Raw genomic sequence first — 16,474 nt, 5'->3', positions numbered from 1 at the left:
TTCCATCCCTGATGATCTTCTAGGAATTTCAGCCGATAACCACCAGCTTAGACACTGGGTATTTAAAGCTGATGCACTGCTCAATCGATCATTAATTTAAAAAACAAAAGCAGCACCGTGGTACAAATCAATTAAAAATGACCACTTTAGAACTCCCTATTTAGCCAACATCGCAAATTACAATCTTAGAGTATCCTTCACATCATTACACTTCCAAACTATGCCAACAGCTTTACTGGTGGGGTGCTACTCCCGAACACCAAGGGATCAAAGTGTCTGTATTTGTGGATCCTCAACTCTGCAGGACTTGCCTCATTACATCCTATTTTGCCCATTGTATGCAGGCCCCAGGTCTAATTTTTTGGCAGGAATATCCGGTATCAATGCACACTCGGATACAGAGAAAATTATATTTCTGTTAGCAGATATTAATGTATATACATCATATAGAGTCTCTTTGTTTGCTCTTGCAGCAAAGAAAATAAGGTCGAATATGGTATCGGAATAAGCAGCTACTTTTCTTTTAAATTGAAATGTTTTCGTATATCCCATTATCTAGTTAATATTTTACTTGCTAATCTATTGTATTTGTATTTTATTTATTTGTTTTAGCAAACTGTGATGGCCAATGGCTATATACAATAAAAAAATTCATTCAACATAAACTTCATAAATTAAGGAAAACATTTAAAATTATTAATTTCTCAAGCTATTTGTATCTTAGAATATATGTCTACCCCAAGAACATATATCTTTGTGGCTAGCCTGATATCAGCAGATCTCAGAAGCTAAGCAGGGTCAACCCTGGCTAGTATTTGGATGGGAGACCTCCAAGGAATACCAAGGTCGTGATGCGGAGGCAGACAACGGCAAACCACCTCTGAATGGCTCTTGAAAACCCTATGGGGTCGCATAGGTCAGCTGTGATTTGATGGCCAAAAAAACCCTCGTTCTTCACATTATCAGGAATGGTCATCGGGGTGTCAGGAGAGGCTAAGTGATTCCCTAGACCAATGTTTTCTACTTAAAAAAACAACAACTAATGAGGTATTTCTGTAACCTGGTACCTTATATGGATGCACTGGTGTAAAAACACACCAAAGTCTAAATCAGCATATTTCTGGGGTTGGTATGTTCCCTTTGCACTTTTTTGTTTACAGAGGATCAGTTGTAATCCTGGGACATCCCAAGGCCCCACCTGGAGATCGACAACCCTAACAGTATGACTTTAGTCTTGAACACATGGGAGGTTTTGCTTTGGATTCTCCGCTCTCAAGATGCATATTTTCCCATCCGAATTCTCAAAACTCAAAAACAAGCCCCCACCCCCGAGTTTTGAGAATTTAGGATGGGGGGGGGAATGTGCAACTGGAGAGCGGCAAATCCAAGGCAAAACCTCCCATGCATCAATGGCTTTTATCTTTTACAGAACGACTTTACCTTTCCGTTTTGTTGTGGGGATTAGTAACTATTATAACTCACACTGTGTGTGTTTCAGAAGTGCCGTGGAAAATACCGGTGGGGTGGGTGGGTGGGGGTCTAGAAACCCAAACAATCATCCGTGTTCAATGTAGGCTGACCATATGTACCGTTTTGAAAGGGACTGTCCCATTTTTATCATATTTCCCTGTCTTTTTAATTAAAATGTTGTAGCGGCAAACTGGGGTCCGTGGGGGGGAAAAGAGACCTGAGACCGTTATCAAGAAAAAACAGTTTTATTCCAGCTGGTCACCCAGTGGCTTTAGCAAGCAAAATTAACTGGGCCCCGATTATACTGGGGCACACACTTTTAACCAAAATCGATGCCTTGAGAGGACGTGTCAACATTCCACGCCTATCAGGTTGTTTAACGTTGTCTGGAGCCTCTAAAGCTCTGGCAGTTTATTCCAGTTTTCGATATCATACAGCGTTCACCATGACTTTCCCTGACATTTCACCTAATAGCATAGACACAGGGCTAGCTAGCTTGTATCCAGGCAGACTTCTCCCCCTGCTGTCTTAATACATTTCAATACATCTACAGAAAGGGAAAGAGGTTGTTACACACTATTAAATCAGACTGCTTAAGTGGATCTTCCATATTCAGGGGAAATCTACCTTGCTGTCTCAATGTCAACTTTGTCCCGTTTTGCACCTCCTTACCCTTCCAACGTTTGTTTCCTTCAGTTCTGACATTTCTTATGATGCATGCAGGCATGGCATGGCTAGGTAAAAAGTAAGAACCAATGGCTAGGTAAATTCGCATAGAAAAAGTGCTCCGACGGGGTTACATTATTACAGAACCCCTGTCCCGTTTTTACCATCCCAATGTCCCGTTTTTGTCTCAAGGAAATATGGTCAGCCTATTGGTTCTTGTAGGTTATCCGGGCTGTGTAACCGTGGTCTTGGAATTTTCTTTCCTGACGTGAAGGACAGTGTTACTACTCCTTCAGTGTTACTACTCTGAAGATGCCTGCCACAGTTGCTGGCGAAACGTCAGGAAAGAAAATGCCAAGACCACGGTTACACAGCCCGGATAACCTACAAGAACCAATGAACTCTGACCGTGAAAGCCTTCGACAATATGGTCAGCCTAGTTCATTCATTTCATTTCATTTCATTAACCTTTATTGGCATACCAAAAGACAGAGATAAAACAACAATATATCTCCAAAGTTACAAGTCGGGTTAATAAAACTTTTCTTGTTCTTTTAAGAACTCCTGTAAGAAATTCAGCCACGGTAGCTGTGGATCATGATCACTCAAGAGAAATTTGCATTTCGCTTCATTACTCCTGTATCTCTTGTACTGGTCAGCCTGGTTCAAAGCCTTCTGACAGGCGCACGTGGTGGCCAGGAATTCACTGGGGGTGGGGGGGTGACTGATGTGGAGAAGCAGCACACGGAGGGAGAGGCTTCCCTGGCTGCACTTCTGCCTGCGATGCAGCTACGAATACTGCAGAAGAGAGTAGCCGTGTTAGTCTGTCTGCAGTAGTAGAAAAGGGCAAGAGTCCAGGAGCACCTTGGTTCCCAACCAGGCGTCCATGGACCCCCAGGGGTCCGCGAGAACTAAACTAAGGTCAACGAAACAAAGTTATAAACCCATAATAAATTAATATTTTCAATTAAAAGTTTTCTATTATAAAAATATATATTCAAATATTATTCGAAGTTTAATGTTTAACTAACAGTTATGATTAAAATGCCCAGTGGGTCGCCGTGTTAGTCTGTTTGCAAACAGTCAAAAAGGGCCAGAGTCCAGTAGCACCTTAAAGACTAACAAAAATATTTTCTGGTAGGGTAGGAGCTTTCTGAAGAAGTGAGCTCACGAAAGCTCACACCCTGCCAGAAAATATTTTTGTTAGTCTTTAAGGTGCTACTGGACTCTTGCCCTTTTTGAGTTATGATTAAAGTTTATTTTCAAATCCTCGGAATTTTTATTTTGAACCTTGGGGTCCCTGCACCGAACAGAAAAGTCCTAGTGGTCCCTGGTCAAAAAACAGGTTGGGAGCCACTGCAAAAAATATCTTCTGGCAGGAGATGAGCTTTCAGAAGAGAGGACCGGGCACTCCCCGCCCGCCCTGCGATTCGCGTCCCAGGAAGGAGCGTCGAAAAGCCCGTTCCCCTCGCGGCCGCTAGAGGCCGCTGCGGGGCCGGGCGAGAGCCTCTTCAAAGCGCCGCCTCCTTTCCCCCCCCCCCGCTCCTTCCCAGGCTCCTCTGCGGGTAAACAGCGATGGCCGACGACGGAGGCGGAGGCCAGGAGGACAACATGGGGAACCACTTGCAGCTCATTCCCGGTAATGGCCGCTCGGCAAAGGAAGAGGCGGCCCGGAGGCCCAGCAGGGGAGGCGGAGGGTGACGCAAAAGGAGGCCGGTGTGTGTGTGTGTGTGGCTAGGAAGGGGGGCAGGAGCTGGGAAGGCCCCGTCGGATAGGCCGGCCGCACTGTGGCGAGGATAGCACGGCCGGGTTGGGTTGGGTTGGGTTGCGGGGGGGGGGGGCGGTGATGGTGACAAGGTGGGCTGTGAGCCGTGGGGCGAGGAGGGAGGAGCAAGTGGGGGGGGCGCGACGGGCCTGGGAGAGAGAGGGGGCGAGCCTGGATGGTAGTAAACCAAAACCGTAGGGAAGGAGATCATTCCCAGTGGGTCGCCGTGTTTGTCTGGAGTAGTAGAAAAGGGCAAGAGTCCAGTGGCCCCTTCAAGACGAACAGGGATATTTTCTGGTAGCTTTCTGAAGAAGTGAGCTGTGGCTCACGAAAGCTCATGCCCGACCAGAAAATAATTCTTGTTAGCCTTTAAGGCGCTACTGGACTCTGGCCCTTTTCTACTACTGCAGACAGACTTTCACGGCGACCCACAGAAAATATTTTTGTTAGTCTTTAAGGCGCTACTGGACTCTTGCCCTTTTCTACTACCGCAGACAGACTAACACGGCGACCCGCTGTGAATTAACAACAACCTTGTGAGGTGCTGTGACCTTAGGCAGAGGAGGAGTGACTGGGCTAAGGTCGTCTGCTGTGGCTGAGTGGGGATTCGAACCTGACTTACTTTTCACCCATCCTGAGTTAATCCACTGTCAGTCCCTTTTCCATGCCCTTTGCAGCTGGATTTTCATGTGTGAAAGGGCAAAATCCACATGCAAATATCGTTAAAAGTGCATTGTTCAAGATGCGTGAAAGCGCCCTGACTCTCCCAGATTCTACACTGATAATTCACAGTGGGTCGCCGTGTTAGTCTGTCTGCAGTAGTAGAAAGGAGCAAGAGTCCAGCGGCACCTTAAAGACTAACAAAAATATTTTCTGGTAGGGTATGAGCTTTCTGAAGAAGTGAGCTGTGGCTCACGAAAGCTCACACCCTGCCAGAAAATAATTCTTGTTAGTCTTTAAGGTGCTGCTGGACTCTTGCCCTTTTCTACTACTGAAGGGAAGGAGGGCATTTGTGGTGCTTGTATTGTGGGGTGGACGGGGGAAAGGAGCATGCTGCATTACAGCCAGTCCCCCCCCCCCCAAAAAAAAGGTTTTGCGTGAGACTTAGGGCGTTTTTGGCAAGGAGTAGGGGAACAAGGAGCTGGGCCTTGTGGCATTGACGTGGATGCATCTGGGACATGGCAGATGTATTTAGAGGAAGGAAATAGAAAAGGGCAAGAGTCCAGTGGCACCTTAAAGACTAACAAAAATATTTTCTGGTAGGGTATGAGCTTTCATGAGCCACAGCTCACTTCTTCAGATGTTTCTGCATGAAGAAGTTCTGAAGAAATGAGCTGTGGCTCACGAAAGCTCATACCCTACCAGAAAAAAATTTTGTTAGTCTTTAAGGTGCTACTGGACTCTGGCCCTTTTCTACTACTGCAGACAGACTAACACGGCTACCCACTGTGAATTATCTTAGAGGAAGGAAGTTGAATATGGGTGGGGAGCACGAAGTGTAGGGGAAATAGCTTAGAACTGCCACTTTTTTTGGCATGGATCCTAGGTCTTTATCAGCAGTTGGACAAATGGCATCTTATCCTCTAATGGGAATACAGTGATGGGAAGGCTTCGCCAGTGGAATTTCTGCCTCTGCCCTGTGTTGGTGACATGCCATGTTTATTTTCTTCGTTTATATCCTGACACACACACACGCCCCAGTGAGGACCCAAAGTGGCTTACATTGTTCTCCTCTCCTCCATTTTATTTGTGCTAGTCCTCCCAGGAGGAAGCAAAGACAGTTGTGCAGCATATAATAGATTGGATTGGTGTTGTGTGAGACCCATAGAGCAAGTTGTAGAGAAGGTGGCTAAGGGGAGACATGATAGAGGTCTGTAAAATTATGCATGGTGTGGAGAGCGTGGACAGAGAGAAGCTTTGCTCCCTCTCTTACAACACCAGTACGCGGGGTTATCTGCTGAAGCTGGAGAGTGAGAGATTCAAAACAGATAAAAGGAAGTGTTTTTTTCACACAACGCATAGTTAAATTGTGGAACTCCCTGCTCCAGGATGTGGTGATGGCTGCCAACTTGGAAGGCTTTAAGAGGGGAGTGGACATGTTCATGGAGGATAGGGGTATTCATGGCTACTAGTAAAAATGGACACTAGTCATGATGCATACCTATTCTCTCCAGGATCAGAGAAGCATGCCTATTATATTCGGTGCTTTGGAACATAGGCAGAACAATGCTGCTGCAGTTGTCTTCTTTGTGGGTTTCCTAGAGGCACCTGGTTGGCCACTGTGTGAACAGACTGCTGGACTTTTATGTTTTTATGTTGTTCTCAATGGAGCTGAAGAAGAGGAAGGGAAATGAGTGCAAGGAGCTGGTGGTTGGGTCATTGTGTGTGAATTGGAGTCTGGGGTACAGAGCTCTGAAGTGGGAGATAGGGATTTGAATCATTAAGGTGCAGAAAGAGTCAAGGTATTTGTCATGTTGAGTAAAAAGAAAACAAGTTTGGGGTAAGAGTAAGTGGTTTGGGGTAAGAGTAAGTGGCCAGTGCTTGGCCACACTGGATCAGGCCAGCTGCGGGGAGCCTGGCATAAAGCAACACCAATAATTCTAGTTTCGACCTTCCTCTCTTTGGGCCTGCCTTTCGTCTTGCCATCCTTTTGACTGTAGGTTGGGTCTTGTACAGCTGGAATACCTGCTGCATAGATTTTAGATTTGGAGTTCTGTATGGACCCAGTACCTTCAGTATGACCAGTTAACATCTGGGTCAGAGGACTAAAGCCTGAATAAATATCCTAGGACAGTTACTTAGTTTTAATATTTTCTTCCCCGCTTTGCTTTTCTTCTATATTTGTATACATTGCTTTTAATAAACCTTACATTGCTTTTAATAAACCTTATGAATTATTGTTTCTTGTAGGTTATCCGGGCTGTGTAACCGTGGTCTTGGTATTTTCTTTCCTGATGTTTCGCCAGCAGCTGTGGCAGGAATCTTCAGAGGAGTAACACTGAAGGACAGTGTAGAGACAGTGTAGAGACACTGTCCTTCAGTGTTACTCCTCTGAAGATGCCTGCCACAGCTGCGGGCGAAACGTCAGGAAAGAAAATGCCAAGACCACGGATACACAGCCTGGATAACCTACAAGAACCAATGAACTCTGACCGTGAAAGCCTTCAACAATACTTATGAATTATAGTCTTGTAGTGTTATTTGGTTTTGGGGGCTTCAATCTAAACCCAGTACCTTGGCCTATTTTGGCTACAGCTACCCAGTAACGGTTTGTGGATCTTAATTTGCAAGTGTCCTTCCTTGCGGGGTTGACTTCTTGATTAACACCAGGTCAGGCTGGAGACTTGGTCTCTTGGTGTCTCAGCTGTGAAAAAGCATGTGGAATTCCCTTGACTATGGAGGTATAATGGTGGATGTTTTTTGACATGGGACAACTGAAAAATATGTGAGAATACACATAAATATCTGGGTAATCCGTGAGCCTCCATTAAAACAGGGATGGACTAGGTGAAAGGCCCCCAGCCTTTTTGAGCCTGTGGGCATCTTTGGGATTTGGAGAGGAGGTGGTGAGCTCCAAACCCAAATTGGCTGCTGCTGGAGACAGAGCCAATATCTTCCTCCTCGCTTTGCAGAAGAATCACAGAAGGAATAAAATGAGAAGGGGAATAAAATGAGCCCGGCCTTTGGCTGGGGAGGGCAGAGTAGAAATGTAATTAAATGATAAATAAATAAAAAGAAATGAAGGGAAAGCCTGAGAGGGAGGAAGGGAAAAAGAGAAGAGGGGGAATATAGGGGGGGAGCACAAAGTGAGAATGAAACCACAAGTCTTGCTGATCCTCCAGGGGTTGTGGTTTCTATTGCAGCTCTGGAAAGTCCTTTCATTTGAATGAGGGCAGCCAGTAACAAGCCGTGATGGGCACCAAGTTGGGGAACCCTGGGCTACATCATTCAACATAGGGAAAGGGGCCAGATAGAGGATTCTGTCTACCGTATTTTTCGCTCCATAGGACGCACCTTTCCATAAGGCGCACCTAGTTTTTAGAGGAGGAAAACAAGAAAAAATCTTGTTTTCCTCCTCTAAAAACTTGTCCTATGGAGTGAATGCCCTGGGAGGTGGGCGGACACACAGAGCGGGCTGGGAGGTGGGTGCGGCTCTTTGCACCCCCCCTTCCCAGCTGGGAGGCGGGCAGGCGCTCAGAGCGGGCTGGGAGGCGGGCGGGCGCTCAGAGCGGGCTCTGTGCTCCGCCCCGCTTCCCAGCTGGGAGGAGGGCAGGTGCACAGAGCCGGCTGGGAGGTGGGCGGGCGCTCAGAGCCGGCTGGGGGGCGGGCGAGCGCGCCCAGCCGGCTCTGTGCTCCCCCCCCCGCTTCCCAGCTGGAGGCAGGCAGGCGCACAAAGCGGGCTAAGCCGGCGCACAGAGCCGGCTGGGCGCGCTGGAACGGCACGAGGCAGCTTTCCCCGGCCGCCTCTCAGCGTGCCCAGCCGGCTCTGTGCGCACATTCGCTCCATAAGACGCACCGACATTTCCCCTCACTTTTGAGGAGGAAAAAAGTGCGTCTTGTGGAGCGAAAAATACGGTACCTCTAATTGGAAAATGGAGAATTATCTTTTTATGCAAGTATGGTAGGGTCTGGCAGATTGGAAAGAAGTGGAATTAATATACTGGCAATGCTTGAATAAATTATCTTCATTATCATCTTCCCACCAGCTTAGCTGCAAGTGTTTATTGAAAGACGCACACGGCAGCATGGCAAGAATTTATGTAATGGTGCAACTTTTGTAGGACTTGCTGCTGCTCTTGGGCAGGGCTGTCTCCTGGCTTTTACGTTTTGCTGGCTTCTGCCAACTTTCTTAAGAAAGCCTCACCCATGCTATATCATAGTTGGCAGTAGAGCTGCATCAGGGTAACTGTCATAATGCCTCAGTTGTCATTTTTTTCTAGATCATCCTTTCTGACTTAAAACTGCAAAAACAAATCCCTATTGTTCATTCCTTAGTAGATAAGTGCATATTTGTGTTTTGATACACTAGTTGGTATGGCCTCCTCCCTAAAACAGAAGATAAATATGTTTACATATGTCCTGCAAGCAGCTGTCTGGCCTTCTCAGATTGTCTGATGTAATTAAATTTAAAATGTAAATCAAAATACAACCAAAAGTAAAATAACACTGGATTCAGGTTTGAAATCAAGCGTCTGCTTCTGAGAACGATGCCTTCTTATAGTTCAAAATTGTGAACTAGGCATTTGGTGGTTGCAAGCATTATGGATTGGAAATGGCTGGCTCCTGTTTATTGAAAGGAAAAGTGGAGATGAAATGAGGCTCACTTGCATAGGTGCTGTAGGATAAGTATTCCCTAAAGAAGGAAACTGAAAGGAATAAGACTGCAGCTATAAGGTGCTTACCAAATGTTTTTCAGTAATATGCTGGCATTTTAGTCAGGATTTATGTAAAGTGAGACTCTTTAATATTGGTATAATGATTTAGAAGAAATGCTCAGTGCAGATATTCTCATGTACCTTTAGTAAAAGCATGATTTCATAATTCCATTTGAGTGGGAGTACGGGATGTGGGAAGCTGACTTTCTCTGCATTGTTTTAATTTATTTATCTTCATATATAGTCCACCTTCCTCACTGACTTTATTCTTTTATCTTGTGTTGGGTTGTTATGATTTGCTTGCAGGTATCCTAAGTTATATGCATTTTGTTTTCTCACTGCTGAGAGTCAGATTGTGCAGGTTAATCTATATGGAGTAGATATGTGGATGGGTTCATTCCATGGGGCATAGCGGTGAACTGGATCCATAATTATCTGTGTTTTTAGATCTGGGATCACCTCTTAAGCCCACCCTGTAACATGAAAATCGTTTTAAAGTTTTATCCCTATATCTCCATCTCTTCATTTTTCTCTCTTTCACATGTTTGTTTCTCCTTCTTTTTTAAAAAAGTAAATGGTAGGGTTAGTGCTACTTTAGGTATGCATCCCAGTTAGAACCCCCAAAATGAAAGCCACTGGACAAGATAAGATTTTTGGTACTTCTTCCAGTATGGTGAATCCATGACTTGTGATCATAGACTAACAAAACTAGGATGTTAATATAAGGGACTTTATGAATGGCCCTGGCTTTAAGTCAAGACTATCATATGGGTCCAGTAAAGTATGCAGACATTACCCTTAGAACACTTTGGTATTGCAAGAATGCTGACAAATGAATTTTTTGTCCTGAAAAAAAGACAAATGTAAATAAAATGCATTCTTTTCTGTGTTTGCCTTGAATTAAGAGATTGCAGATATATGTGACTTCCCTTGTCAGATAATGGAGGGCAAGGTATGTTGTGTCTTTATCCATCTGAGTATGTGAGCATGTATTGTGGATTAATGAGTCTAGAATAATGGTCTCTTGGTTTTTTCCATTGTGCCACTGCAGTAAAATGAGTCATCACTCTTCACAAGCTTTTAGGCTCTTTCAACCAACATTCAGCACAGTTGGACTGTTTACTTTTTCTTGCAGAAATAAGTAAAAATGATGAAACAAAATGGAGCAGCCATGAATTGGATTTAAAAATAAAGTGTGGCCTAGTGCTAACAGTAAATAGCCTATTTTTAAAATACAGCAACCCCAATAGGTAGCAGAGAGAGAGAAGAAGAAGAAAGCTTTAAACAGTTGTAGGTAAAACACAACAAGATTTCTTCCTCTAAATGGGCATTGTGTATGAAAACATAGTGGAAGCTGACACAGCATGATAAAATATTCATGAAAAAGTGAAAAGCAACAGTGGATGAACTGTATTGTGACTCCTATGAAGAACAGTATCAAAATTATATTAGAGGAACATTTTTAGAAACCAGACATGATCTAAGAATAGTTGTAGCTGTAGCAGGATAGTGAGGAAATGTCAGTTTGAATGTTGTACGTTTTTAAATTATGTATAGCATGTCCCACTGTGTGCCAATACTGTTTATATTTACAGAGGTATAACTGTACCTTGTCTTGGTATATATCATCATGGTCTAGATTAGAAAATATCTTTGAGTGTTGAAGTCTGTGGTAGGGAGCTTTGACAGAAGGGACAGGTGACCAGCGCATGACTGTCATTTCAAGTAGTACCGTAGTAGAACTGTGCCTACCTTAATTGCACAGGCCCGTGCGTATTTTATTATGTAACTGCAGTGCACCACAGTGTGGGTGGACTTCACAGCTGTCAGTTGGCCTAACCCTGGTAGGTGAAAGCAAGCCAGTGTTGTTCTAGAAATATTATGTGTGTGCCTTCTGTGGGGGGGGGGGGGAATTAATCGAAGATAGGATTTTTTTCAGATTGAAAAGTATCCTATCTTAGTGGTGATGCCTGGGTAAGTTCACATTTTTTAAAAAAGTTATTGTAGGGGGATCATGTCACGTCTGAAAGTACATTACTGGCTGCCCATTGGTTTTTGTGCACAGTTCAGAGTGCTGGTTCTTACGTTTAAGGACCGTAATGGCTTGGGGCCAGGGTGCCAGAAGTACCATCTCCTCCTAAACTATCCAGCTTGCCAATTTAGATCTGCCTCTCAAACCTGGTGTCTGTGCCCCAGCCTGCAGAAGTAATGAGGGTGGCAACTGGAGATGGGGCTTTTTCAGAGGCGGTGCTTGGCCTTTGGAATTTCCTCCACCTGGTGTCTGGGGAGGCAGGCTCACTGGGTGCCTGACTTTACTTTCCTGTAAGAGCCAGGCCAAAACTTTTGTTTTTACCTAGGCTTCTAACTATGGGCTTGATCTTTTTTTAACTGTTTAATGTTCTACTTCTGATTTGAGGATTGTTTTGTTAGTAACATTTTAGGCTGCTCAATGTTTGTTGTATTCACTGGCTTGTGTTTAATTGTTTTTGTTTTAGTGGTAAACGGTGGATTTGATTTGTCAGGGATGCTCTAGGCCTGTGTTGGCGAACCTATGGCACGCGTGCCACAAGCGGCACGCCGAGCCCTTTCTATGGGCACGCGTGGAGCCGCCGGGCCCCCCCGCCTGTCCCCCGCCCGTCCCCCGCCCCCTCCTTGCGGCCTCGACGCCATCTGCCTCCGTTGCCCCGCTCCACCTTAGCAGCAGCAGCAGCGCCGCCGCCCCACTCAGGCGCCGCTCCAGATCCGGCGCCGCCCGCTAATACTCGGCCCCGAGGGCTGCCCTGCCGGCCCCACCGCTAAACCCACCGAGTCGCCCCCGCCCCCTCCTCCGCCCCCTTGGCTGCCCGTCCCCCTCCTCCGCCCCTCCTCGCGGCCTCGGCGCACGTTTCCGCCGCGCCGCAGCCAACTTTGTCGAGGGGCGGGGGCGACTCGGCGGGCGTAGCGGTGCGGCCGGCAGGGCAGCCCTCGGGGCCGAGCATGAGCGGCCGGTGGCGGCGGCGGGTCCAGAGCGGCGCCTGGGTGGGGCGGCGGCGCTGCTGCTGTGGCGGAGCGGGGCAGCGGGAGGCTTGCGGGAGGCTGGCGGCGGGCGGCTCTTTCGCTTGGACTTGCCACTGAGATGCACATTTACCCCATCCAGATTCTCAAAACTGCATGGGGGGGGGTGTCAATTTGTGAAAGAGAGGTTTTGCCTTGAACTTGCCATTGAGATGCACATTTACCCCATCCAGATTCTCAAAACTGCATGGGGGGGGTGTCAATTTGTGAAAGAGAGGTTTTGCCTTGGACTTGCCACTGAGATGCACATTTACCCCATCCAGATTCTCAAAACTGCATGGGGGGGTTTGTTGTCTATTTGTGAAAGAGAGGTTTTGCCTTGGACTTGCCACTGAGATGCACATTTACCCCATCCAGATTCTCAAAACTGCATTGGGGGGGGGGTTTGTTGTCTATTTGTGAAAGAGAGGTTTTGCCTTGGACTTGCCACTGAGATGCACATTTACCCCATCCAGATTCTCAAAACTGCATGGGGGGGGGGTTGTTGTCTATTTGTGAAAGAGAGGTTTTGCCTTGGACTTGCCACTGAGATGCACATTTACCCCATCCAGATTCTCAAAACTGCATGGGGGGGGGGGGGGTTTGTTGTCTATTTGTGAAAGAGAGGTTTTGCCTTGGACTTGCCACTGAGATGCACATTTACCCCATCCAGATTCTCAAAACTGCATGGGGGGGTGTCAATTTGTGAAAGAGAGGTTTTGCCTTGGACTTACCACTGAGATGCACATTTACCCCATCCAGATTCTCAAAACTGCATTGGGGGGGTGGGGGTTGTTGTCTATTTGTGAAAGAGAGGTTTTGCCTTGGACTTGCCACTGAGATGCACATTTACCCCATCCAGATTCTCAAAACTGCATTGGGGGGGTTGTTGTCCATTTGGACTTGCCACTGAGATGCACATTTACCCCATCCAGATTCTCAAAACTGCATGGGGGGTTTGTTGTCTATTTGTGAAAGAGAGGTTTTGCCTTGGACTTGCCACTGAGATGCACATTTACCCCATCCAGATTCTCAAAACTGCATGGGGGGGGTTGTTGTCCATTTGTGAATGGGAGGTTTTGCCTTGGACTTGCCACTCAGATGCACAACTCAACAGTAAGCCCCCCTGCAGAGTTTTGAGAATGCAGATGGGGAAAATGGTGTTTGTCAGTCATTGCCATGATTTAATTTTATGGATGACAAAGGATAGCACAGTTAGTTCTGAAAATGAAATCCTTAAAGTGTGGAATTCTCTGCCAAATAATTTTAAATCAATGAAAGCACTTGGGATTGCTTTCCTAACTTTGTTTGGATCATTTTATGCTTGTGAGCATAAGATGTTAACGTATGAGTTGTTTTTTCTAAACTAAAACCTCAGTATATTGTCGAAGGCTTTCACGGTCAGAGTTCATTGGTTCTTGTAGGTTATCCGGGCTGTGTAACCGTGGTCTTGGAATTTTCTTTCCTGACGTTTCGCCAGCAACTGTGGCAGGCATCTTCAGAGTAGTAACACTGAAGGATAGTGTCTCTCAGTGTCAAGGGTGTAGAAAGAGTAATATATAGTCAGAAAGGGGTTGGGTTTGAGCTGAGTATTGTCCTGCAAAAGTATTGTCCTGTAAGTATCAAGATAATGTGCTAATGAGGGTATGGTATGTTAATATGGAACCATTGTATCCTGAAGTGATCTGTTAATGTGTGTAATCCAAAACTAATCTGTATGGCTATTGTTGAATGTTGTCTTTGTCTGGAGGTTTTTCAGGGCAGGAAGCCAAGCCTTATTCATTCTTAAACTCTCCTCTTTTCTGTTAAAGTTGTGCTGATGTTTGTGAATTTCAATGGCTTCTCTGTGCAATCTGACAAAATAGTTGGTAGAATTGTCCAGTCTTTCAGTGTCTTGGAATAAGACCATGTGTCCTGTTTGTGTCAGTCCATGTTCAGCCACTGCTGATTTCTCAGGTTGGCCAAGTCTGCAGTATCTTTCAGTTAGGTCACAAGGTCTACCGGAAACCAACTCACACAGATCGCTACTTACACAAAAACTCCAACCACCACCCCCGACAGAAAAGAGGAATAATCAAAATTATTAATGGACCGTGCAAGACGGATCTGTGAACCACAGTTTCTCAAGGAAGAAACTAACCATCTAAATCACGCACTGCTAGCAAACGGCTACTCCAAGAATGAAATCAGAAGGGCCATTGAACCAAACAAAAATCAGAAAACTCAAGAAAAACAGTCTCCCATAGGAAAGGTATTCTTGCCATTTATTAAAGGAGTCACTGATAGGATGGAGAAACTTTTGAAAAAACATAACCTACAAACAGTGTTTAAACCCACCAAGAAAATACAACAAATGCTACGATCAGCAAAAGACAAAAGAGACCCCCTCACCTCTGCAGGAGTATATCGTATACCTTGCAGCTGTGGAGAAGTTTACATCGGGACCACAAAACGCAGCATACAAACAAGGATAAAAGAACATGAAAGATACTGCAGACTTGGCCAACCTGAGAAATCAGCAGTGGCTGAACATGGACTGACACAAACAGGACACAGGGTCTTATTCCAAGACACTGAAAGACTGGACAATTCTACCAACTATTTTGTCAGATTGCACAGAGAAGCCATTGAAATTCACAAACATCAGCACAACTTTAACAGAAAAGAGGAGAGTTTAAGAATGAATAAGGCTTGGCTTCCTGCCCTGAAAAACCTCCAGACAAAGACAACATTCAACAATAGCCATACAGATTAGTTTTGGATTACACACATTAACAGATCACTTCAGGATACAATGGTTCCATATTAACATACCATACCCTCATTAGCACATTATCTTGATACTTACAGGACAATACTTTTGCAGGACAATACTCAGCTCAAACCCAACCCCTTTCTGACTATATATTACTCTTTCTACACCCTTGACACTGAGAGACACTATCCTTCAGTGTTACTACTCTGAAGATGCCTGCCACAGTTGCTGGCGAAACGTCAGGAAAGAAAATTCCAAGACCACGGTTACACAGCCCGGATAACCTACAAGAACCATAAAACCTCAGTATTCAGGTTAAATTGCCGTGCTGGCACTTTACGATGAATAAGTGGGTTTTGGGTTGCAGTTTGGGCACTCGGTCTCTAAAAGGTTCGCCATCACTGCTCTAGGCTGATCCTCCATTAAGCAGGGGGTTGGACTAGATGTCCTGTACAGCTCCTTCCAACTCTATGATTCCATGATTTAAATCATGATCTAAATCACAATTTAAATCTCTAGTCAGGAAGTCTTGATTTAAATCATGGTTTTCTACATAAAGACTAATTCTTGCTGGAATAATCTTAATATTTACAAGCAGATGGTTTCGTTTTTAGAATAATAATTTTTCAGATTAGTTTTACAGTTATATCAAAAATACTGATTTGGTTACACTATTAGAAATACATAAGTAGATAATTATGAAATTATTGTGAGGTGAACGATCTCCAGTTTCATTTGGGCCACCAGGACTTGAATTTTTTGCTGCAGTGTTTGCATTTTGCATGCATGTATGCCTTACCCATAGGTAAAGGAACTTCATTAAAATATTCCCAAACTAAGTATCTCTTACAGCCTGCTGTCATTATAGGTTTTCTCCTCCAGGAAGAGAATAATATGATAAACAGGCTATACACACAAAGATTCCAAGACGAGTGTGTGTGTGTGTGGGGGGGGGGGGTATTCTGCTCCAAAGGTTTCATTTTCATTTTTACTGTTGGCCCCTCCTTCCTCACACTTAGCTCCTTGTGCAGATCTATTCTACTCGAAACAATCTTCTATTCATTGAACTTCTTGAAACTTAGCACTTAAGAGGTATGGGATTGATTCTGTGTATGTAGATTTGCAAAGGAACAATAGGATTAAAGTATTTTTTCTCAACTTTGTATGTTTAGTTTATAACTTTTTTGCTGTGAAGAAGATGCATGATATCTGTGCGGACACAAATTCACAGTTTTGAGAACTGCAATTTTACAGAAACTTGGATTAATGGAATTCATTTACCAAAAAAATTTAAACATTGCATGAATATACAGCCTCATGCTACATAATTAAAAACTAATCCTTATTTCATGATGAATAACCTTTGGACTATAACGTATCTTAGATAGAAAACTATTTTTAGATCACTTT

The 16,474-nt window shown here is 44.8% G+C and overlaps 1 protein-coding gene across 2 annotated transcripts in view; it reads left to right on the top strand.

Annotated features, from left to right (window-relative positions):
* The first annotated feature begins 3,677 nt into the window (after positions 1-3,677).
* CRBN (cereblon) overlaps positions 3,678-16,474 on the top strand; it is a 45,309-nt gene continuing 32,512 nt past the window's right edge. The window contains exon 1 of one of the 2 annotated variants that reach the window (XM_056856467.1): positions 3,678-3,775. In XM_056856467.1, coding sequence (XP_056712445.1) covers positions 3,712-3,775 — 64 coding nt within the window. In that variant the 5' untranslated portion in view covers positions 3,678-3,711. The remainder of the gene's footprint in view (positions 3,776-16,474) is intronic. The other variant, XM_056856474.1, reaches the window with a different exon arrangement.

This window comes from Euleptes europaea, chromosome 1, assembly GCF_029931775.1.
Source record: "Euleptes europaea isolate rEulEur1 chromosome 1, rEulEur1.hap1, whole genome shotgun sequence".
NCBI lineage: Eukaryota > Metazoa > Chordata > Lepidosauria > Squamata > Sphaerodactylidae > Euleptes > Euleptes europaea.
This window is presented reverse-complemented; position numbering and strand designations above follow the sequence as displayed.